General features: G+C 37.4%; 1 protein-coding gene across 5 annotated transcripts in view; it reads right to left on the reverse strand.

Annotated features, from left to right (window-relative positions):
- Gabra3 (gamma-aminobutyric acid type A receptor subunit alpha3) overlaps window positions 1–27,109 on the reverse strand; it is a 393,665-nt gene that overhangs the window by 159,359 nt on the left and 207,197 nt on the right. Inside the window, exon 2 of one of the 5 annotated variants that reach the window (XM_013151519.3) lies at window positions 18,038–18,137. The exons of the other annotated variants lie outside the window; for them this stretch is intronic. Coding sequence (XP_013006973.1) covers window positions 18,038–18,134 — 97 coding nt within the window. The 5' untranslated portion in view covers window positions 18,135–18,137. The remainder of the gene's footprint in view (window positions 1–18,037; window positions 18,138–27,109) is intronic. 5 annotated transcript variants of the gene reach the window in all.

Consider the following 27,109-nt stretch of genomic DNA (forward strand, 5'->3'; position numbering starts at 1 on the left):
AGTAGTTGTATTTCTAGTTTTTTTGCCTTTGCTATTGTTTTTTGGTTCTTTTGTGGTTTTGTTTTGTTGGTTTTGTGACAGGATCTCACTCTATAGGCCTTGCTGTCCTTGAACTGACTATGGAGCCCAGGCTGGCCTCAAACTCCCTCAAATCCTCCTGACTCAGCCTCCCAAGTACTGGGATTACAGGGCTGTGCCACCATACTCAACATATTTCTAGTTTTTAAGGCGTTTCCATACCATTTTTCATACTAGCTGCACCAATTTACAATACACCAATGCTGTACCAAGAATTTATATTTCTCCAAACCCTTAACAACACTTGTTATCTCTTCTGTTTGATCAAAGCTAATTTATTAGGTGTGAGATATTTGATTGTGGTTTTAATTAATATTTCTAGTTGATAAATGATTCTGAGCATCTCTTCATGTCTGTTGTCCATATTTATGTCCTTTTTTGAGAAATACCATTGAGGCCCTTTGCTTATTCTTAGTTGGATTATTAATTTTCTTGCTATTGAGTTGTTTATATTTATTATATATTGTTGATATTAACAACTTACTAGCTACATGCTTTAAATATTTTATCCTGCTCTACAGATTGTCTCTTAAATTTTTTAATTGTTTCACTTTTGCTATGAAGAAGCTTTATAGTTTGATGAAATGCCATTTCTTTATTTTCCTTTTTGCTCCCTGTGTTTTTGAGGTCATATCCAAAACAGTATTGTATGGATCAGTGTATCAGAGCTTAGCCCATATGATTTTTATAATATTTTTTGCAGTATGGGGTCTTATTTCTCAGTCTCTAATCCGCTTTGAGTTGATTTTCGCATAGGATGTAAGATCAGGAACCACTTCATTCTTCTGCATATGGATATAGCTTCTTCAACACTAACATTTATCAAAACACTGTTATTTCCCTGCTGCATGTTCTTGTCACTGTTATTAGAAACCAACTGATTATAAATGCGTGGGTTTATTTCTGGATTTCTGTCCTGTTCCATTAGCATGCCAGTTAATTGCTTTACAATATGTTTTCAAATTAAGTAGTGTGATTTCTCCAGATTTGTTCATTTTGTTCAAATTATTTTGGCTATTTGGGATCTCTGTGGGTCCATATGATTTTTAGGATTATTTTTATATTACTCTGAAACCAAAGTCAGCCAAAAACACTACAAGAAAAGAAAATCACAGGCCAATATCCTTCATAAAATTAGAAGCAAAATCTCTCAACAAAGATTAGCAAACCAAACTCAAACATTACAAAGTTAATTTGCTATGATCAGGTGAGATTCACTTTTGTGATACAAAAATGGTTTACCATAAAGCAAATCAATAAATACAGTACATTACATGAACAAAAGAATAGTAAAAATCCTGTTTTATCTCAGTGGATATGGTGAAAGTATTTGACGAATTCAACAGGCTTTAAAATAATGAAACCCTCAATATGTTAGGTAGAGAAGGACTATACTCAACATAATAATGGCATATATGACACATCAAAAGCTAACATCACTCACAATGATGAAAGATTGAAGGCTTTTTTTTTTTACTCTAAAATTAGGAACAAGACAAGGAGGTTTGTTATCACCACTGCTATTCAATATAGTTCTGGAAACATTTGCCAGAGCAATTAGACAAGAGAAAAAAGTTAAAGAAATCAAGATAGGAAAGGAAGAATTTAAAGCATCATTATTTGCAGACGATGTGATACTGTATAAATAAGAGCCCCAAAACTCCACCAAAAGATTTGCAGATTTAATAACCAACTTCAGTAGCACAGCCGGATACAAAGTCAACTTGCAAAAGTCAATAGTATTCCTGTAGACAAACAACAAACACACTGAGAAGAATTTAAGAAAACAACACCTTTTATGATAGTGTCAAAAAATAAATACTTATGAGCCCATCTAACAAAGGAAGTAAAAGACCTCTACATTGAAAATTACAGTACTCTCTAAAAGGGGTTCAAAGAGGATATCAGAAAATGGCAAGATATTCTTTTTTCATGAATAGGAAGAACCAATGTAATGAAGATGGCCTCAGTTATAAAATTGTTGTATAGACTTAATACAATCCCAATCAAATACCATTAGCATACTTCATAGATGTAGAGAAAACACTCATAAAATTAATTTGCACCAGAAGAGAAGTAGAATACCAAAAAAAAAAAAAAAATCCTAGGCAACAAAGACAAGGCTGGAGGCACCACAACTCTTGACTTGAAATTATACTACAAAGCTACTGTGATCAAAACAGCATGGTACTGGCATATAAACAGAGCTGAGGATCAGTGAAACAAATTACAAGTTGCAGAAACAACTTGAAACATATTCAGCCTTCTTAACTTTGCTAAAGGGGCCAAAGACCTTCACCAGAAGAAGAATATCTTTTTAAATAAATTGTGCTAGAAAATTTGGCTTCCACATGCCAAAGATTTAAACTAGACCCATGTCACTCACCATGCACAAAACTAAAATTGAAGTGGGTCAAAGATCTAAACATTAAAATGGAAACACTAAATCTACTAGTAAGACCAAATAGAACCTTTGAAGACAAAGGTGCAGGCAAGGATTTAATGAACAAAATGTCAATTGCTCGGGAAATAATAAAACAAATTAACAGCTAGGATCTCATATCATTAAAAATCTTTTCCACAGCAAAAGCAATTTCCAATAGAGTGAAAAGACAATCTATGGAGTGGGAAAAACTTTAGCCAGTTGTCCCTCAGGCAAAGGACAAATATCTAGAATATACAAAGAATTGAAAAAAATCAGACCTTCAAATTTGAAGACCCATTACAAAAACTGGGCATCTGACATGAATATACACTTCTCAGAGGAAGAAATAAAAATGGCAAATAAATATACGAAAAAATGTACAACATCACTTGTCATTTAATAAATGCAAATTAAAACAACACTGAGATTCCATCTCACTGTACAAAGAATGGCTATTATCAAAAAATCGACCATAACATTGTTAGCAGGGCTGCGAGGAAAAAGACTCCTCTCTATTTTTGACGGTAATACATACTGGTGCAACCACTGTGGGAAAGTGTGGAAACAGCTCAAAAAAGTAGGATTACAGAGCTCATTTGATCCAGCTATTTCCCTTTTGGGTATCTTCTGGAAGAATTAAAAACATCATACCACAGAAAACCATGCACACCCAAATTTATGGCAGCATAGTTTAAAAATAGCTAGAACTTAGAAACAAGCCAAATGTCTATCAACCAAGGAATGGATTTTTTAGATGCAGTATATTTATACGATGGAGTACTATTCAGCTGTAAAAAAAGGATAAACTTGAGTCCATTCTAGGTAAATGGAGGCAACCTGAAACCATACTCTTAGGCAAAATAAATCACATGTGTAAATATCACACTGTTTCTCTGGTGTGAGAAACTGAAAGTATAAATAAGGACCAAGGAAGGTATGGAAGAAGTATTATGAAATAGGAAGAAATGGTTCACAAAAAAAGGGGAACTAGAGTGGGAAAAAAAGGAAGGAGAGGAAAAACACAGTGATAACGGTAGGGCAAAATGGAAGCAAAGCTTTGCAAATGAGCAGGGAACGAGAAACTGAAGGAAGGAAAATGAATGGGCAAAAAGGAGGAATCAGAATGTATCATGTACAGGTACAATTCCCTATGCTGAATGTCATCATCATGTGTACCTAAATGGTACCAGCAAACTTAAAAAGAGAATTTGAAAGCTTTTCTCCTAATAGTAAACACAAGACAAAGCTATATGCGTATATTAGCCATTTCTTTTAAATGTTCTGGAAGTGACAATCAGAGCAATTAGGCAAGAAAATTAAAAGTCATCACGAAAGGAAAGAAAGAAGGAAAATTGTCTCTACTTGCTGGCAATGCAATATTACACTATAAAATTTTAAAGAGTTCACAAAAGAAATTAGAATAATGAACAAATTCAGCAGGATCTAAATGTTGCAGGATATAAAATCAACTAACAAAAATCAGTAGCATTATTATTTACTGGTACTGATATGAAAAGGAAATTTTAAAAGCTCATTTATAGTAGCAACAAAAACACTTAGGTGGAATCTTACCTAAGGGTATGAAAGATGTGTAATGAAAACTCTAACATCTTGATAAAAGAAAATGAACAAAAGCACAAATGATTAGAAAACAGTCAACATTCGTGGATGTGAAGGATGAAAGTGTACATACTGCAGAAGTGATGTAGTGCACTCCCTACATAAACACACAGGAACAGGAAAATGTACCTATTTTTAAAAATTATATGTACAGCAAAAGTATAATGATACCAAGAAACAGATACAAGCAAAGGGCATACATAGAAGCTGAAATCAGAACCAAGTACAGGTGCATGTAGGCCGTGATCAATGACCGGGACAGCACTAAAGAACCGTTTAGGAAATACAGGATTTTCAGTAAACAGTGCTACAACAACTGAGTATCTTCATACTGTACAATAATTAAGTTGGATCTTTATTCAAAGGGTATTGAATTTATCACTGATGGCTGATAATCTAAACATGAAAGACAAAAAGATAAAACCTATATAATCTTATACACAAAGATAAAACCCACATAACAGAACTAGGAAAGTATTTCTTAAATACATGCAAATACTAACCATAAATGAAGTAACTGTTAAAACAAGACACATTAAAATTTACAACCTCATTCTTCAAACAAAATATTATTTCGTTTTTTTGAGGCAGGGTCTGCCTTTGCAGTGCAGGCTGGACTTGAACTCACTGTGTAGTTCAGGGTGGCACTAAAATCACAGTGATTCTCCTGCTTTTGCCTCCCTCGTGCTGGGATTACAGGTGTGTGCCATCACGCCTAGCTCCATTCTTCAAATTACTCAAACAAATTGTGAAAAAAAGAAGAGCATGGCAGATGCTCATCTCACACCAAGGATACATCTGATGAAGAAATATCCAAATTGTAGAAAGGTTTTTTTTTTTTTTTTTAAAGGGAGTAAAATAGAACAGTAAAGTGAAAGAAAACAAAACAGTGACAGAACAGTAGGAAATCCACAATCCTTACTATACTGCACAGTGTTATCCTCCAAAGAGTTGCTCAGACAACCAACCCCAGGCCTGCGGTCAATCGAACAACATAAATGTCAGCTTTCTTCTCTACTTCAGTTAGTATCGTCTCAGCCTTGCTCGCACTGCCCAGTTGCTTACAAGTGGGGGTGCGTGGCAGGAGGGTGCACACTTTCCTTGCTGCTTCTCCTCGGCCAACAGGGCCTCTGCTTTCATTTGGGGTTTGGGGACTACATGTTTCTCCCCAGGGCCACTGTCCTTGGTGTTCTTATTCTTGCTGGATTCCTGAATTCTCTCTCCCTCTCCATGGGCTTCAAGCCTCAGTTCAGATTCTTCTTGTGTCCAGGGGACCCGCCTTTCTCCCCCTTGTCTTCCTTGTGTTGCTCTATTCCAGGGTCTGGACACCAAAACTTGAAGAAGGTCTTTGCCACCCACCACTACACCATTTTCCCAGATATCCTTAGTGAAACAAAATTGGTCTTCATCAGTCTTCTGAGAAGGTTATCAATTATGAAGCAGGATGTCTCTGCAGAAATCGCTGTAAATAGCATGCTTGATCCAATTATCAGAAAAACATACAATCCTCAATGTAAGATCACTAAAGATCATTTTACATGAGATTTAGGATTCTTCTAATGGATTTGTGCTAGGAGTGAACTCTTCCAGCCATGCCGCCTGAGGGCTCACCCACCCCGCCATGTCATGCAGGTCAGCTCTTACAGAAAAAAAAAAAAAATTTTAAACACTATCAAAAGAAAATCAAAAGAAAAAAATCTAACAGTAAACTGGACCAAAATACTGAAATATTACTTCCCAAAAGAGAAACTCTAAATTTTCATTAATCACAGAAAAGGTGCTTACCCTACTAATAATCGCGACAATAAAAATTAAGGCCAAAAATAAGTTTTCATTACACACTCACTGATTCACAGTACGCAACAGCAGTCTGCTACACTGCTGGTAGAATTACCGAATGTACAACCTCTTTGAACAACGATTTGGCATTCAATTGTAAAGCTGACCCATGACCCACTCACTACTTCCACAACTATGAACAAACACACGATTAACTGTGAGAGAATATTCATACAATCACTCTTTTAAAAAACTGGAAACATCTACTACTAAAAGTTTAAAAATAAAATTAGTTAACTGAAAAACAGCTGGAAACAGCCCAAATGCACAACTTATATAGAAGGAATAAGTTGCACTGCATTCATATAACGGAATACTATACAACAATGAGATTGAATTGCTTACAACAGCCTGCAATGACTTGGACTTGTTTCACAAAACTAATGTAAATCAAACAAAACACAGAATTTACATAAAGCTTGAGCAGAAAAACTGAAACCATTTGATTATGCATATAATAAAGCTAGTTTTAAAAATAAGTCAGATTCATGACAGTTGTCACTTTCAGTGGGGAAAGAAAGAGTTGAGATGAGCAATTGGTTTACTATAGGCTTAAGAAATAACCACAATTTCATAGATCTTGGCCTAAACAGTGATTGCACAGATGTTCACTTTATAGTTATTGCTAAACAATGCCAATCAGTATATGACCATTCTATATATACATATATATAGTGCATATATTTTGAAATTAAAATACAAAAAATAAAGCTTATAAATATCAAATGCTAAGAATTTAAGACTTTTGATGACATCAATATATTTCATTAAAAATTTAATTTTAAGATTAAGAAATGTAAAGGAATCAATAAAACATCACTACACCTACCAAGCAGAACAAAAGCTTTTCTTTAAAATGTTGCAGAAAATTCTGCTGGAGATATGAAAAGACAGGAGTTCTCTCATACACAGACAGACAGACAGACAGACAGATAGATAGAAATGCTAACGAGTGTATAAATCTTGGTAATCTTCTTTAAAACAATATGGCAGCATGAATAAAAAGTCTAAAATAATTTGTCCTCTGAGTCAGAAACTATCCTTCTAGGAATCGATCTTAAAGGGAAAAAAATCAAACACACATTTAAAAATCACAGCTATTCATCACAAATTACATTGTGTTAGTAAAACCTAACAGAATTTAAATCTTCATATTAAGAGAACATTTAAATAAATACTGATCATTAAACCATTTGAATATTGTGCAGGTTGAAGTTACATTTTGAAGCTATTTTCATATGGGAAATGCCCATGACATAATCATATATGTGCAGATTAGTTTATATAACCCAAGGTAATTGAGATTTCCCTAAAGTCATAATACTTGTACAGTCAGAATGGAATTGAGCCCCCAAATCCTCAAAAGAATGGCTGTGGCACTGAAGCATAGAATGAAACAATTGTCAGTCTGCTCATGGGGCATTGTCCATACCATGGATAACTAGGCATTAAAAAAGGTATTTTTTTAATGAAACATCCAATAGCATTCTGTGATAACAATTAAGGACTAACTGCATAGTGTCATCTTGCATATGATTAAGTGATTCTACAATGCGTAATTTGACAGGCGTTGTGTTTGAGGAGATCTCAGTATTTCAAGAGCACTCAGACTGCAAATTAAAATGGCATCAGTAGAGGCGTAGGTAGCTATAAGGAAGGACCATTGCTACTAGGAAGTCCTTCAGTTGTGGAACATGATGTGACAGTGCTGCAGACATAACTGCAGACTAGTGATTATTCAGGACACATTGCTTACTATTAAAATCTTGAAACTAATTTATTCAGAAGCATACGCAGCAATGCAAAAGATTATGGTGGTTCATGCTCACTTAATTTGAAGGAACTGATTATGGTATGGATTTAAACAACCTTGTAATACATACTGAAAAGCCAGAAACAACTAGACATTTGGACGTGAAAAAGGAGCAGAATGATACAATAGGCATTTGTAGTGTATAAACAGTCATTTACAATCTATAATATTTCATCCTTAGTACTAAATTACACAAGTATCATTCCGGCACAGGTACAAAAGGGACAATTCTACAATTTAACGCATGAGGAGATGGTTTCAGCAATCTGCTTAGTGTGTATTGTGTAGCATGACTTAACCATACAGAGTACATGGAAAGAAATGGCTTTATTCCAGAAGCAGAGGGTGGCGGTAAGGCAATGCCTTCACACAGATCAAGAAGGCCATAGCACATGACACCCATCAATGATGTTTGAGGATCTGGCCACATTACATACCAAACAATCTTAAAATGTGAATTGAAATTAATGAGATGGGAAGAAATATTCATGGTGCAGGAATAAGTACATATAATATATAAGCAATCACATATCCTGTGACATGTGACAAAGATACCATGCATGAATTTAACAGATGGCTTGAGTCCAGGAGCTGAAGAAATTAATACAAAATGGAGCTTCCAGGATATACACCCAAATAGCCATGATGCATAGTGAAAGGGAGTTGATGTATTAGATTATAATGCATAATCATAAAGTCCTGAACTGTGCACCATGAGCTGACAACCATAATCTAGGAAGAGATGACAATAATTAAAGAGAATATCTATGTGGCTCAAGTACATTACTACATGAAGGGACAAAGCAAACGTCGATGATGCAAAAGGAGACCAGAAGCATCATGTGATCACAATGCACCGTAGGGTAACTCTACAAAATGGGTTCCTTGCCATAAAATGAGAAGATGGCATAGAAGGAGAAAAGTCATGTATAAACTACTACATGGTCCAGATACGGAATATGGCATCCTCAGTACAGTATCAAAAAATAATGATCCATGCTTAGAATCTGTGACTTCTTTGGTGCATAGACAGGAAAGTATGCTAAATGATCAACAATATAGGAGTATAAGGAAATGATTTAGAAAAAAATGATTTAGAACTTGTTCACGTGGAAATCTTATGAGCTAAAAACAAGGCACGACAGAAACAAGATTGTGCAGCAAAATCAGATGGCGATAAGGAAAAGAAAAACAATAGAGTATATGCTTAAATAGGAATGGAGTATGAACAAATAATTTCAATGTTTGAACTTCTATAATATGCAATAAGATACCTTCAAAATGTGTGCTGAGACTTAGGATACAGAAGCAAAAGCATATGATACACAAACTGACAACTGCGATGGAAAAGCATAGAAAGAAAGACCAAGATAAAATACATTTTGTGCACAAACTTATTTCCATCACATGGAAATGGCAATGTCCTTGTAAACAGCAGACATGACTAGTATGCCATATGCAGAAAACCATATGTAAGCATACCAGACAATCATGGTGAAGCACAGATTTTTAAATATCATATCATTTCTCTTATATGAGAATCTCAAAGTATAAATATCTTGAAAAATAAGATAGATGGTAGGAAATGGAGGTAGAATTTGGAGATGGGAAGGGGGCTTGGGACAAGAGAGAGAAAGGTGGGAGGAAAGGGTAACAGGAAGCAGAAAGGATTAAGATACAGTATACATGTGTGCCAATTACCCATGAGAAGCATTATTATATGCAAACATACGCATACTAAAAAATTCTAGAAGGAAGGAAGGAATGGTAGGTAGAGAAAACAACAAAATAGTGTCCCCTGAAATGAATACAATATTCTTTAACTATGAAATGAGATGGAATGGGACAGGAGCAGATGGCGATGACCCCAGTGCATGACACCATGACGCAGTCGTGCACTGTGAAACCTCCCCTGGTGGTTACACTCATCTCAGGAGTGTGAACACGCACATAACAGTTTGGTTCTTTCCCTTTCCCTTCCCTCTCCTTGCCCACCCACCTCTCTCCTTTCATCTTTAGATTCCCTTTCCCTATGTTCATGATTACGACAAAAATGTATTAAGAAAAAAGTTTTAGGGCTGGGGATTTAGCTCAGCGGCATAAGCGCCTGCCTTGCAAGCAGGCAGTCATGAGTTCAATCCCCGGTACCGATAAAAAAGAAAAAGACAAAAAAAAAAAAAGTTTAAATATATTTTACGTTAATATAAAGGATGGTCACCCTACTGTGTAATTAACATCAGAAATTCTTATTGTAACCTCAATCCAATGTGATCTCTCCTTCTGATGAGACTTTAATAGCGTTTATTGAATTATTCTACAAATGTAAATTTGTATTTGAAAGTCTTTAATAACAATGTATTACTTAATTAAACACATACTGTAGCAGAAAGTGCCTCCCAGCCAGTATACTTCGGCTGCCCAGTAACAGTTCCTGTTGCAGTTCCAGCTGTTTCTGTCTCTTAGAAATGGCTGGGCACTGAGATGCCTGGCTGATCACTATGATGCACATTGTACAAACAAATCAAAGACAGCCAAGTACTCTACCTCTTATCCATAAAACCTCCCTCCCATAAAACTACATAAAAACCTCCCTCCCTGGGCCTTTGAGACTTGACACTTTGAGGAACAATTGATTCCTGCTCAGTGCCTGTCCAACGTTAAATAAATCTGCCTCCAAATCCTGGATGTCGTTTCGGTGTTTCTGCTTGCTGTTGCATTACACATTGTGTGAAAATTTTAGAGTATTCTGAAGAGGAAAAATGAGAAAAATTGCCACCTATTATGTCATTATCCAGAAATAGTGACTGCTTCAAAGACTGACAGTGTTTACTTTGAGTTATTTTCCTATGAGAATGTACACTTAGGAACCAATGATTTGCCATATATGATACTGTTGTTCTCTTCTCTGCTTTTTGAATATAAAATTATATAATAAATAGTGATTTTAATTTAGAAAAACCTCCATGGTGCATATGCTCACAGGGCAATCTCAGAACATACGCTGCAAAGGTTGTCAGAGGACACAATGCTGGTGGCAGTGGTGCTGCTGCTGAGATAATCAAGACTTATGTTATTTAGTAATTATTGCATACCAAAAACCAAGCACTTGATATATAATAACTACTTTACTCTCACAACAAGAACAGGCAGGTATTACATTACTAAATGTCACTTTTATTTTTATTAATACATATTTGCATGGCATAATGATTATCTCTTGTGAGGATCTGGAACTCGCGGATCACATTTCTATTTTCATCCCTCTTTCCTCCTTGCCCTCCGCTTCCCTTCACCTTTTGACCTCTTTCTTATTTGGAAAAAATGTTATCTCCTTACTGCTTTTTATATGTCTTTAATTTTGCCTTTTAGTTATATTTTGAGTTTCTCCTATTAAGAGAAGCCATTCAGTATTTAAACTTTTGTGCCTAATATATTTCAGTTCATAGTGTGGTCTCATGGCGAATCTATTTTCCTACAAATGACTCAAGTTCAACCTTACGACATAGTACTCGATTGTGTATAAACACCACCTTTTCTTCTTCTATTCATCTGCTGAAGGGCATGTAGGCTGCTTCCACGATTCAGCTATAATGAGCTGTGCTGATATAAACAAAGGCATGCACGGATCACCGTAATACGGTGTGTTAACTATGGTGAGAAGGTACCTGGAAGGGATCAAATGGGATTTCTAATCTTAGTTTTTTGATGGATCTCCACATTGATTTCCATACCGCTTGCAGGGACTTACTTTCCCATCAACAGTGTAGAAGGCTTACATTTTCCTAGCAACCCTGTCAGCTTGCTTCATCTGATTTCTTCATGATTGCCATTCTTTTTGGAGTAAGATGGAATCTCATTTTTTTAATTTGCAGTTCTCTAATGGCCAGTGACAATAAACATTTTTCGTGTATTTATTGGTCATTTAAACTGTATCATCTGAGAAGTATCTCCTTCAGTTACCAATATTTTTGTTCCTGGCTTTTATTTTGGGAGGTCTATTTATTTTGTTTTTCTTTTTTCTTTTCTCTTTCTTGCTTTCTTTCATTCATTTTTTAGTTCTTTACATTCTACATATTAGCCCACTATTTCAGGAATGCCTGGCAATCTTTTTCTCATTCTGTACGTTGTCTCTTCACTCTGTTCACTATTTCCTTTGCTATGCAGAGGCTTTTTAATTTGACATGATCCCATTTGTTGATTCTTGATACTATCTCTGCTCTATTCAGAAGTCCTTGCCTAGGCTTATGTCTCAGGGTTTTAGCTGCATTATCTTCCATCTGCTAACGCACCCATCAGCTTTAACATTTACATCTTTGATCCATTTTGATTCTCATTGAGTACACAGTAAGTGATATGGGTCAAGACTGAATCATCTGTATATGGAGAGCCAATTTCCCAGCACTATTTATGAAAGAGGCTATATTTCCTTCACTGCATACTGTTGATCCCTTTGTAGAAGATCGAACAGCTTCGTATGTCTAGGGCTCTTTTTCCATCCTCTCTTAGGTTCTGTTGACTGACATAACTGTTTTTGTGCTAATACCATGATGGTTTTTTCACCATAGCTTTGTACTACAAATTCTGATTTGGGATTGTAATGTCACCTACTTTGCTCTTCTACCCAGAATTGTTATTGCTATTCTGAGACTTGCCTAGCTTCACATGAATTTTAGGATTGTTCTCTCTGGTTCATTCAGGAATGTTGTTGGTATTTTGATTAAGATTTTTAAAAATCTGTACTTTAGTTTTGGAAGTATGGACATTTTGACTATATAATATCGGTTGTACCTATCAAGGCATAAGGGATGTCTTTCCATTTTCTGATGTCCTCTTCAATCTTATTTTCCAGAGCACTAGAGTTTTTATCATAAAGGTCTTTCACTTCTTGGTTAGATTATTTCATGTTTTCTTGATGCTGTGTGAATGAGTTTGTTTTCCTAATTTTTGCTCAGTGAGTTTATTGTTGGTGTACAGGAATGCTTTTGATTCTCGTGGGTTGATTTTTATATTCTGCTTCACTGCTGAATTTGATAGTTCATTCTAGTGGCCTTCGGACCTTCTATGTAGAGGACTGTGTCTGCAAATAATGATAATTTGACTTTTTCCTTTCCTATACATATCCCTTTTGTTTCTCTTGTCTGACTGCTCTCACTACTGGTTGAAATACTGTGCTGAACAGAAACAGTAACACTGGACATCCCTGTCTTGTTACTAATTTTAAAGAAAAAAACTTTTAGGTTTTCCCCATTTAATATATAAGGAGAAGATTTGTCCTAAATGGCTTTTATAGGATTGAGATCACACTTGTACACCGATTTTGTTCAGGGTTTCAATCACAAATAAATGTTGCATTTTGTCAAAAGTTTTTCTGTACCTACCAAAATGATCATTATTTTTCCTAGCTTCTGTATATGTGATGTCTCATGCTCAGTGATTGAACTATGTTACCAGCCTCACATCACAGAGACAAAGCCTCCTTGGTCAAGAACAAACATTCTGTTTACCGGCATCTTGTTGACAATTTTATAAACATTTTCATTAAAGAGATTGGCCTGGAGTTCTCTTTTTAGGTTGGATCCTTGTCTAGTTTTGGAATTAGAGTAATTCTAGCTTCCAGGAATGACTTTTGGACTATTTCTTCCCTTTCAATTTCATTAAACAACTGGGAAAGTATTGGCATTAGATCCTCCTTGGAATTCGTACAGAATTCTGCAGTGAATTCATCAGGATTTGGACTTGGTTTTATTTTATTGCTGTTCTAATTTCATTGGCTGTTACTGGATTTTTTAGGGTTTTATTTCTTCTTTGGCCAATTTTAGGAATTCATATGCATCCAGGAATCTACCCATTTTCTCTGAATTCCCCAGTTTATTGGCATATAGTTTTGCAAAATAGTCACTAATCATCGTCTGTATTTCACTGGTGTCCACCATGATTTCACCTTTTCATCTCTAATTGTATTGACTTGAGTATTTTCTTTGAAGTTTTTGAGTAAGATTTGCTAAGGAGTTTGTGTGTATTATTCTTTCATTGAGTGTTGGTGTTGCTATTTTAATCACCATTTCATTGAAGTTTGTTCTGATATTTATAATTTCCTTTTTTGTACTAGTATTGTGACTACTGTTTTAAGGAAGAGGAAATGAGGCAAAAAGATAAGATGTGGATTTTACACCAGACAATCTAACCTTATTACACATTGAAGATTGAAGGAGATTGAAGCCGATACACTGCAGGGGAACAAACGACTGTATGGTTGATATACTCAGCAAGCCCTGTTGCATAATCAGATACATAGAGTATTGTCAAACATGCATGGTGCATCAGCAGCTACCACAATAAACAGAGCATTTGACCGCAGGCACACTTATATGATTCTGCAATGTGAGCTGACATCCAGGATGATGGAGGAATAGGCTAACCCAGTGCTGTCATAATGAATAAAATGTTACTTGTGGTACAGAAATTCCATTCTCCTATTTTGAGTTCTATAATAATGACTGCATTTTTCACAATCACAGTGTATGAGTACACATCTATAACACACACTAACCACAGTACATGACCAGAAATTGGTTATGCATGCTCAATTTAGCATGATGAACAAACTAACACTTAGATAAGACAAGACACACAGGCAGAAGAAAAGAATAATAGTGAAGATTGCACAAACAACAGTACAGGAAAAGCAGTGCCTTGGTCTATGAACAGTAGCAATAGTGAAAGACACTACAACATATGTTCAGATGGCCACAAGCAAAAAAATAAATAAACACTACTGCTGCTTGAGTATTTGATCATGAGGTGGAAATACCTAGAAACATGAACTATCAACCACAATACAGTTACAGATGGCACTTGTACAGCAATTAACTATGGTGCCCTTATTGCTTAGCAAGATGCAATTAGTAATGAAAAACACGATAGAGCAACGAGTAGCTTGGCAGAAGGAATAGAGGACTTCAGTGCAAAATAAGAAACCAAGGCAGAGCATCAGTTGACCATGTTGAACAGATAGCCACCGCCAGGAAATTAGCATGTGGCTGAGACATAAAGCAGACAATCCCAGGGTGCAAGCTGACAACCACAATAGGGAACAAGAAGACATAATACAAAAGAAACAACAATATTAGCAAATATTTAGCATTTGCCATGTACCAGACAGCAATCTAAGCAAGCATTTTACATTTAAGTCTTTGAATCTTCACAGCAACCCCATAAGGTAGGTGTTACCATTATTGAACAGTTGAGAAAACAGAAACACGGAGGGGTGGAATGACTTGCTCTGAGATATCAAGCTGTTAAGTGGCAGAATTAGGACTCAGAGCCAAGTAGTCTGGTTTCAGAGTCAGCACTGTGCATGTACACTGATGGCCCCATGTTTCCACAGATGGATGCAGTACAAGGCTTAAAACACAGAGGACATGAACAAATGGTGGTGATCCAGAAGTGGACAGCAAGGTAGCGAAAGTAGAACCCATAGCACATGCTCAAAAGTCTGCAGTGCATGAGTGGTCACCACAGAAGTCCGAGCATTTCACTGCAGTACAAACTCAGATGGTGCTGCGACATAAGCTGACATCCAGCGTGGAGGAGTAGATACTTGGGGCAGAGGAGAAAGCAAACATACAGAAGTAACAAATAATCATGGTAAAAAAATTATATTCATGGTACAGAAAATTCCACACAATCAGGATGGTGAGCACAAGATAATCATAAGAACTCGAAACAGTGAAAAAAGCAGAATGTAATGGAAATATTCATACAACCACAGAAAATGAGCCAACACCCACTTAGCACTAATAGAAGAAGTATAGTAGAAAATCACTATGAGTGGAGATCTCACAGATGGATATGAGGAAAGGTCTAAACATCTCAGTATATGAATGTTTGTTTCAAAAGCAGGTAGTGAAGGAACACAGAGAGATACCATGGAATACCCACAGTTCATGAAAGCCACGGGCAATGCTTGGCCACTTGATCACGATGTACATAAGTGCACAAAACAATCTGCACTATGACAGAGACATCACACTTCTGGGGCTAAAAGACATAGACTTGGTGCACAAACTTGTTTTCTTGTGATGCCCACTCAGATAGATACTGTGCCTTACAGAAGAGCCATGGCACAAGAGTAAACAGCTTTGGTTAATAAGCAGATGTTGGGTTTACCCACAGAGGCCTGACAGCATAAGCTCCGATGATCATGTTACATGGATAGCCACCACCAATATTTATGCATTTGACTGTGATGCTGATCTGCATAAACACAAAGTCACAGTATGAACTGGAAGAGAAGATGCAGTGACAAGCAGACGTGATGCTAAGTATCCTAAACTGTACCCAGTTAGTGATTAATAAACCATAAGTTCCTTTGGCCTAGGAACAGATGACAATGATGAAATAGACAAATCAATGCTACACACTTAAACAGTCAAGGCACAGGAATAGATACCACAAGCAGTTGAGCATTTGACTGTCATGCAGAGACAACTCAGTGACACAACATCTACCATTTTGGAACAGACACACACAGTGTATGAAAAGGCAGGAGTGATCCAGAGTAAAGATCTATGTAAAGGGAATAAATAACCACAAAACACAAGCTGGTGTGTCCGTTGTGCATGAAACCCCACTTCCGGTAGACTAGTAGGCAGTGAAGGTTCCTGCTCAGGAACCATGGGGTATGAGCAGACAAGCATGCTGCGTGCTCAGACAACCATGGTGCATGAGCAAAAGCCTATAAAGAATACAAAGGCAGGTGGACTCAGCACAGGAACAAGTAACCTAGTAAAGAACATGCCCAGACAGACAAGCTGGAGTAATCGAGGAAACCTAATGTATGAAAATGCCTTCTTTAGACCACGAGGATATGTCAATGATGGCAGGAGGAGTAACATGGCACATACCCAGACAATTGTGATACATGAGTAACTACCACCAAGGAGTGAACACTTCACCACGATTCATACCCAGACAATCCAGGAATAGAAATGGACGATAATAATACAGAGGCAGACAAAGAAAGAAGATAGTAAAGATGAAAGAGCTCAAGGACATCAAACAATTAAGTGGAAGGAGCCACAAAATAATAGTACCAGAGCTGATATTATATAGAATTAGACATGGCAGAGACACGAAGAGACACTTTCATGGCATAGGTTCATACCGTGCGGCTTTAAACACATCAGTATTTGAGTATAATGCACACATAGATGATAACTTCATAATTTGAGCTGATAATCATTGTACAGAATCAATCATCACCATCTCATATCTTTTATAATGTGCCAGTCAATGTCCAAAGTATTTCACATGTAATAATTTATAAAATCTTCACCACAACCTCATAAGGTCTTAGTTTTGTCACTCTGTAGGAAACTGAAGCATGGAATACTGTGTGTAAGATCCCATAACTAATAAATGGACGATCCAGGATTCAAAACCAGTTATTATGGCCTCATTATTCATTTCCTTAAGTATGACAATATGCTGTGATTCTTTTGACAGTCATGATACAAGTTTTAAAAACAGAGTAGATGAATGAGTGGCATTTATCCAGAAGCAGATGGCAGTGTTGCAAATGTAGACACCATAGCACATGCTCAAACATCCGTGGTGCATAAGCAGCCACCACAGGAGTCTGAGCATTTGACCACGGTGCACACACAGAAGATCTTGCAGCATGAGCTAATACCATGCTATAGGCGTACACACTGGTGACAAAAGAGAGAAAGATTCATTTCTGTAGTAAAAACCAGTGTACGAACATATAGATGGCACAGAATATTCCTTGCCAATAAAACACTAGATGATGGCTGTGAATTTTCACACAACATGATGTTTAATTGGAAATCCTTAGGACAACTTCAAAAATAGTGTGTAGAAATTCAAGATGACTGTTAATATCACCATAAAAAATGAGCCGATTCACATATGAAAGATGGGGTAGATATGGTATCTGAAGAAATAATCACACAGTGAAATAGTTCATGTGACAGAAAAAAAAAAGAACACATACAATTGGCCCCACAGAGAAACGATGCAAGATGCTGAGATGACTAAGATGCAAGTCAAGCTTTGCTGAATATGTGCTCACAATGTACAAGTACATCCCTACAGACAATAGCTTGTATGACAGAGGTGCAGACATGAACTGTGCTATGACTCCTACTGAGAGGCTATGGTATGTGTCACAAACAGCCATGTAAGCAATGGATGGCTCTGGTCTAAGAGAAGATGAGAATGATACAAAGGAGACTCACATGGACATGACGCCTTAGCAAAAGGCATGATGGTAGGGCTGGGGCTGTAGCTCACTGGTAGAATGCTCGGCAAGCATGAACGAATCCTTGGCTTCATTCCCTGGTACCACAAAAAAAAACTGGTCAGTGACATACAGAGTTTGTGTGTAGGCTTCATAAACACTCAAAATATCCTAATACATGACTGAATACTATGATACTGTTAGTAGGTGTGATATAAGAGCAGTCAATAAAAATGGGGAACACATCCCTCCTGTAAAAACCCATGATCACAATCCAAGAATTAATATCTATGTTAAAGATGCTGTCGTTCTCCACACAGACCTCAATGCTTCCTTTTTTACACACTCATGACAAGTGATCAACACTGATCATGAGTGCACTGATAACCCATTTTTATGACTTTCATCTAGAATGCTCTGCCAAACACATACTGGGGGGCCGCTTTGGGAAGATGACTGAATCATGCGGGTGCTGTATCCATCAATAGTTTCCTCTAGCAGTGAGCTCAGCAGCTGAGTGTGTTGATCGAAGGTAGGACCTGGCTCCCCTCTACCTCTGCACCCCTTCCCTGGCTCCTCCCTTCTCTCTCTGCTTCCTGAGCACCACAATGCTGAGAAGCCTACCCCCCCCCCAGACCTTTTCATAATGTCACTCCTGAGTTGAAGTCAGCCAACCTTGGTCTGAGTCCTCTAAAACCTGTGAGCCAAGTAACTTCTACTTCAATTTGTGGGTATTGGGCCCTGCATCTTAGTGACAAATTGACTAAGACAACACCCAATGAAAAAATCCATACACTATGCAAACAGCTGGGTACTCTACAGCTTTGGTGTCTATTCAGTTACACGTCTCTATTCAATATCTGCAACATGAAACAAGTTTTCAATCTTGGAAAAGAATGCAATGGTGCAAAATGGGTGCACATGCTGCGGGCTCAGTAGCTGCTGTACAGAAGCAGCAGCCTCTTCCGCTGGGAGTGTCTAGTCGTGAAGCAGACCTTGGCAACCTCAAAATGTGAAGCATGAGTGATAATACAGGAGGATATAGCACAAGAAACTACGCAAAGTGCAGGATCATCTGGTGATGAGCCATGGTAGACAAAGAAAGAGCAATCCTGAAATAGGAGAGAGCCGTGCCTGACACACGAGTTAGCATAAATGCTGGGATATGTGATACCTATGACAGAGAAGCTATCACAGGTCAAGCTCAGATCCCAGTGGTGTGTGAACAGACAACACCGTGGTGCTTGTTCAGAAATCCTGAGGGACATATGCCTGGCTCAGAATCCATAATGCAAAAGCAAAGGTCTTCAAGTGCAGATATCACTTGAGAGTAGGTTGTGTTGTATAAGGACAGCCCCTAGAAGCAAATATAAATAATATTGTTACAAAAAGAAATGCCACATGCTCAAATGACTGTATGGTATATAAATATCACCCCCAGTTGTTCTACCAGCTGAATAAGACGCATGCTCAGAAAATCCCCTGAACCCCATCAGGATGCCATAGCAGCCGTGGTATGCTCTGCTCACAGCCATCTATTACAAGGAGAATGGAGCAATTTGCAAGCGTCAAACCACAGTAATGTATCACGCAGTGTAATCAAGAAATGCAGTGAACATGACACATGTGAGGCTGTTGCCAGGGTAACCTGCCCCACAAGAAATAATCAAAAACATACAGCGAATGTTTAAATGTCAGAAAATGTATTACAGTAAGAGATACATTGCAGTTAATTCTGCCTCTTGCTCATGCCATCCCTCTTTCCACTTTCTGAAGCAGTTCTGGAAGTGCCCTGCATTTTTACCACCAGCAGCATGGCGCAGGCTGCTGAGGTGACTAAGATGTAAGAGGAGCTTCCCTGGATACATGTTTACGCCATACAACCACAAAACCTATGCAAAATAGCCCATCTGACCAGAAATACAGTGAATTATCCCGCCAAGTGCCATCTATGGAAAGGCAGGCCAGACAAAACGTTGCAGGGTGTCCCCACCCACCATACTCATAAGGTATGACACGGTGCAACTTCTGATTCTTCCCCAAAGTCAGAGTGACTGTGACAGCTAAATATTTTGAATTAATTCAGAGCACTGATGTTGCCAGTAGAGCACAACACAATCAAAGGCAATCACGAAAGAAGACTTCCAGAGAGCAAGAATGGCAGGGTAAGTGTTCAAAGTGTTGGCAAGTATTTTAAGTGAGATTAATGACAATGGATCCTTTAGTGAGGTCAATTCTTTTGTTTAAGTATTCAGTGTATGATTCAATCACACCTTGCATCTCTACACTAAACTTTCCATAGAAAAACTGCACACTAAAATACCGATCAGGAGGGAGTGACATAAAGAGGCTGGCCACGGAGTGCTAAGCTAGATGGCACTAAGAAAGTCTGGCGAGCTATTACAGCACACGTTTACTATAGAGAACAATAATGCACTGTATATTTCAAAAGGCTAGAGGAAGGGAATTTGAATGTTTTCACTTTTTAAAATGATGCAATATGGTAAACACGACATTTGCCCGTTTCGATGTCGATGATGCAGTAACTGATATTAAAGTTACTGACAATGAGAACCACACTAAAAATACCAAAGGCCACAGTAAAGGGGAGAACTAAATAACTGTAATGCAAAGCTGATGGAACATGAACCTAAATTCGCCATTCCATACAAAACAAAAGTAAATAATGATAGCACTAAAACAGACAGTATGCAGATGAAAGTAGACAACTGTATTTTTAGGAAAACAAAGGTTCATAAACAGGTGGCCAACGTTTCTGAAAAGACAGTGTTAGTACAGCATGTCGAAACAGCTTCTGGCCGGACATGGTGGCATACACTTGTAATCCCAGCACTTGGGAGGCTGAGGCAGGAGGATCGTTGCAAGTTGAAGACAGCTTGTGCTACAAAGTGAGCTCAATGCCAACCTGAAATGCATGGCGAGACCCTGCCTCAAAAATAAATAAATAAATAACAGCTTCTGTGTGTGAGACATAGTATAGGAATAGGTAACCATAAGTATAAAAACATGCGTCTGCACGCACTCAAAATGCTTTAGTGTATAAGCAAATATTGCTTGGAAGGGAATCAGATGACCATAGTAAGAACACAGAAAAAGAGAACATAATTATGCTGTGAGGAATGCACTTCTGAGATGTGTGTGGAAATTTATGTATCATATCAACATATAGTCAGTCAACAAGCGGGAAAGAAACTTTTAAAGCCTTGAAGTACAAAAAGGGTTTGAGAATTGACTTGGGGAGAAGCAGGCTCTGGTAAGGGAATAAGCCAGTTATCAAAGGCAAATTTCCTAGTCTAGTAAAGACCACACACACCAGGACTGGGTAAGAGATAGGTCAGATAGGTTAGCTACAATGAACACCAGTCTTAATTCTTGGGAACACTGCAGAGGATACAGATGTAGCAGCAAGGACCATTTGAAGAAGTAGAATAAATGCTTAAACAAACATTGTTTCATTTACTTATTTGTATTCTGGGAAAATATTTCACAATTGTGTTAAGTTCTAACCTCACAATATTTAAGCAAATAGACAAATTCTCAACTTCAAGTAGCTGACAGTTAACAGGGAGAACTGGGAATGATGGAGTATGATTTGAGGAACGACAGATTAGGTGGGTCCAATGTAATTTCATGGGCCTTTAAAAGTAGAAGAGAAAGGCAGAAGAGGAGGCAGCAAGATTCAGAACATGGGAAAAACTTCAGGGTTCTATTGATGAAGGTAAAAGAGATCCATGACCCAGAGAGCATATGTGTCCCCTCAAGCTGAGAAAACCTTTGGCCAATAGCCAGCAACTGGGGATATCAGCTCAGCAACTTTACAAAAGTGAAATCGGTCAACATCCTGAGGGAGCTTGACAAAGATCTATCCCCAAGCTCCCAGAAAAAAGTGCAGCCCTGACAATTTGTTGACTTTACAGATCTGTGACATGAAAAAAGTATATTTTTAAAAAACTGCTCTATTTGTGGTTGTTTGTTACACCAGCAACAGAAAACTAATATATTCCGTTTCTTCAAATAAAGAGGAGGACTAGTCTTCTATTTCCTGAGGATTGTGTGATGGTTTAATGAATATGTATATATATATATATATATATATATATATATATGAACATGTTTTTACCTACTACACGTATTTCATTAGAGTACATGGCACTGAATGGACATCTACTAAATGACTGAAAGTGGCTGTATAAATACTTTGTTATATTTTGCCCCTCGTCAGATTTTATCCTTATCAAATCTTGATGTGTAAATATGGTAAGAATTTTTCAATATATAATATCCAATATAGCGGGAATATATTATAAGATATTCTGCTATCCAATATATAAAGATCTAGACCATACAGCAGTTTTGACCTGATCACAAGTTAATAATTGTGTGTCAAAGAAGGCACTGAACCCAACACTTCCGACTCCTGCTCAAGTGTTATTTCCATAGTTCACTTAAAATGAGCCTGTACTGAAGGAGGCAATAAGACTAGAGACTTCTCTTGTACTATTGGAAGGGGGAGAAATGCTTCTTAGCCACGATGTTCATTGATGACTCCACAAGGCTGCCCTAGGCTCTAAGGATGAATCCTGACTGTTCGCAAGAAATACGATTTCCCACTGGGCCTGCTGGGAGACCATTGTAGGAGAGCAGTGGAGACTGTAAGATACAGAGATCTGGATAAGGTCATGTAGAAACCAGCACTGGGGGATTTAAGAATCTGATATAGCTGTCTGAAGAGCAATAACCATGTAGTTCTTAAACCCAGAGTGTTCCGGTGTCAGCCAAAGCCATTAATCCTCTCTGCTTCCTGCTTCTTCAGCTCTCCCACACAGCCCTCCCAGGGGCTTCACAATTCAGCTTGATTTCAAAGTTCAACAATCTCAGATAGAGATCCAGCACAATATCTGAAGCTAAAAACCAACCACAGGTAACAGAAATAAATGGTATCAAGGTGCTTCCATAGATCCAAATTGAGAAATGCAATAGTACACGATCCCCTTAACAATATCATTCATAGCGAGACAAAGGGCAGACCAAGGCAGAACCTGCAATTCCAGCAGCTGATGGGGACAAAGCACCTATTCGCTTCTCCTGCTGGGCCAGTTCTTCAAGCTGATGCTAACTGCTACTCAACCATTGCAAAATGCCCACACGTTAAGCTGGGGAAAGATGGTGGGGAATGCACAGCAATTGCCACATGGAAAAGATAATATTGGGTCTCTGTGATGCCATCTCTTGTTGCTACACAGATAAATTTGTGGAACCAATTATATATTCATTAGCTCTGAGTTTGCGGCATTTCACTTCCTGCACTAGACCTCAGTTTCCTCATTCTTGTAAGATGAATGAGTCAACCTAGATCATGACTAAACTTCCATGGCTAGTACTCCATAATGCAGAGAAATACCAACTAAGAACGAAAAAAGTGCTAGCTATTTTTTCACTAATTTTTCACTAAGTCTCATTTAGGATTAGAAAACTCTAACTCAACCAATTCTGGGTGCATAATAATAGAATATAAGGAATGTGAACAAATATAAGATGTTAATATAATAATCATTTTTATAAAAATTTACTATATAGCATGTTATAGACATTATACTCAGAATGGCACTAAAAATATTTTTAAAGGCAAAACATCCTCTGGGGATAAGTGAAGAACAACTAATATTTACTTTTCTTTTTCTTTTTTGGAAGCAGGCATGAAACTCATGACTTCAAATATTTACTTGAAGTCGGAATTAAATAACCATAACCACACACACACACACACACACACACACACACACACACACACAAACACTGTGTCATTAGCCAATTGGGGAAGAAATCAATCATGGTCTGGGGAGACCGAAGAGAGTATAAAATTGGAAAAAGGGGGTGGCTTTTTGGCAAAAAGTTGGAAAACATTTTAATACAAGAAGGAATAGGGTAGATATTCTGCAAGAGTTAATACTTCAACAACTCAAGATGTTAAAGTAACATTCTAATGTGGTAGCATTTATATAAAGTCTACAGGAAACATACTTTACAGTAAAGCATTGTTATAAGTTTAATAAAATGAGCAAGAAGGTAAAACTCACTGTTAGCACTGCCACTATTCAGGTGAGTATTCTAAAACTCCAGTCAATGAATTAAGCATAGGAAAAATGAATAAATATTAGGCAAAATGATAAAAAGCTATCAATTAGCAATGGAATAGTGAAGAATTTTTATAAGATGGAACAAAATTCAAATCCTTTGCAAACACCAGCTACAATCAAGTAGAGAATACAAAGAGAGGAAAAAAGATCATTTATATTAATGAAACAATTTTAAAAATCAAGAAACATGTAAGTATATATGAAGTATATTTAAAGAAAACTATAAAACTTTACAAAGAATTTCCACTTATGGTTGTGATGGACAACTTTATGCAACAGACCAACTGATCCACCAAGAAAATGTAGAAAACTTTGCCTAAAAGTTTGGGTATGTGGTGCACACACACATCTTATTCCACCAGAGACCACTGAGGCAAACAAGTTCTGACAGGGAAAGGTCCTAGGACGGTGATGGCAAATCTTTTGGAGACAAGTGCCCAAACTGGAATCCAAAACCTCTTTATTTATTGCAAAATGCCAACACTGCAATTAAACTGGAATGCTGAGGTTTTGGTTTAGTAGAACAACTGTTTTATCCAATGTGCAGCTGCTGCGGTGACTTGGCTGACAGAGAAGACTCTGTGTGCACACTGCAGCACGTGTGCCATAGGTTCGCCACCACTGTTCTAAAGCTAAAGGAACTTACTGAGGTGAGCCTGATGTAGGGCACTTCCTAAGCGTTGCAGGAATTACATGACTAGCAAAGAATAAAATAACGCAGACAGAGAAGCCAAAAGCAGTTCGTAAGAGCTAGAAGTTGATCAGTTTTCACCATCTCATGGAAATGATGAGAATGAAATCAAATTCTAGTACTTCACGTAACCCAGGTTTACATAAAAAGTACGATCTAGGAGGAAGACAAAGAGCAGAAGAATGAGTCTGATGGTCCGAGTCACATTTTCCACAGAGGCAGTTTCTGATTTTCCAGTAGCGGTGCTGGAGGACAGAGGCTGAAGAGATGCTAAATCGAGGAGAGGCCAGAGGTCTCACAGAGCCTGGGGCCAAAAGTGAAGAGTCCCTGGTGAACCCCCTACATTTTAGCTGGGACACTGATGTGCTATATAGAGAGTCAGAATGGGCAAGAAAATACAATGCCTTCCGATAAGGGCCTTATCCTGGTGGCGTGTCACCTTTCGGTTGGATTAAGTTGATCTGCTTTCACTTTGATAGCCTGCCAGAAACTAAATGCTCCAAAGAAATATAACAACAGAGGACTCACAGGTTCCAGACAGAATGAAATACACTTATTTCTTCCTATTCCTCTTGCTTCAACAAAAACCTTAGACAGAATGCAGCAGAAAATCAGATGAGGACAGTGAATGGCAGACAGAAATGGTGGGAGGGGCGAGGCCTCGAGACTTTCCCAGGAATGTGGCAGGGCTTTCTCTGCATTTGCTTTTTACCTCTTTAACATGCCTTTCCAAAGCGTTGGATAAAGCTGCAAGACCAAGAAAAACCCAGAGAAATACCTGTCTTTTCTAGTCACAGTATTAAAAAAGGTCAGCCCAGGAAAACAGAGGAAGAAGTGACAATACCTGCCTTTTGCTAGCCCATCATTACAGACACCCCAGCAGCAGCAGTGGCAGCACTCAAGGAAATTTCTCTAAAAGCACAGAGTCCAGTGACCAAAAAACTATATAGAATTGAAAATACATTTTAAAATGTTTTAAACACACAAAATGATCACAGTAAATTCTCAGGCAGGAAGAGAATTTAATGTCTGTAGTAAATAGTATAATATTCAAACTTTCCACTTTAGAAAAACTCAACACATACCAACATATTAAAAAGTATGGTTCATCCAGAGAGGATGGAAGGAATTAAGACAGAAAATGCCCCTTGAGACAAGGCTCAGATACTGAAAGGACTAATTAGAGACTTTAAATAAACTTATAAATATGCTCAAACATCAAAGGTAAACCATGAACAAGAATTAAAGAGAACCAAGAGAACAACGCCTCAGCAATATAAACTGTCAATAAAAATAAAAATTATATGAAGAAATCAAATAAACATTCCAAAGTTGAAAAATGCAAGAATTAGAATGAAAAATTCACTAGAGGAATTTAATAATGGAATTAAGCAGCAGAAAAAGAAAAGAATCATTGGACTGGAAGTTAGCTCAATTCAGATTATCCAGTTTGATGAGCAAAAAGAAAAGAATTATTTTTAAAAATGCTGTGACACCAGATATCCACATGCAAAAGAAGGAGCTGGAACCTTTGTTTTTATCATATGCAAAAATGAATTCACAATGGACCAAGCCATTTTTATCTGTGTTAAAACAAAATTCCTACCTGGAAAAAATATAGGTACATTCTTATCAATGGATAACATGAGTCCTGAAATATGAAACTAAAAACACAAGTAACAAAACACAGATAAATTAAATTGCATTCAAATAAAAAGCCTTTTTGTATCACACAACACAAGATAATGAAAAGACAAGCCACAAGTGGAAGAAAGTATTTGTTAATCATTTATTTGATAAAGGTCTATGATCCTCAATATATGAAAAACCCTTGCAACTCAACAATAAAGAAAAAACCACCCAATTAGAGAGGGGTGAAGGGCAAGTTTTTTTTTTTTTTTGTCTTTTTCGTTTTTATCGGTACCAGGGATCGAACTCACGACTGCCTGCTTCCAAGGCAGGTGCTTATGCCGCTGAGCTAAACCTCCAGCCCCAAGGGCAAGTTTTATGAAATTGCATATTATTTTACAATAAAGCTGTCTTTTAAAAAGAGATTACATGCAAGTTTTCAAAACTACTCCCTACAAAAATTATAAAAAGTGGGTGCTGAATTTGAGTAGATGTTCCTCCAGAGAAGCTATATGAGGAATGACAATTGCATGAAAAGCTGTTTAATGATATTAGTCATTAAGAAAATGCAAATTAACATCATAAGACACTA

This window comes from Cavia porcellus, unplaced genomic scaffold (assembly GCF_034190915.1).
Source record: "Cavia porcellus strain 051 isolate PalLab524CR breed Dunkin Hartley unplaced genomic scaffold, mCavPor4.1 scaffold_3, whole genome shotgun sequence".
In the NCBI taxonomy this organism is placed as follows: Eukaryota; Metazoa; Chordata; class Mammalia; order Rodentia; family Caviidae; genus Cavia; species Cavia porcellus.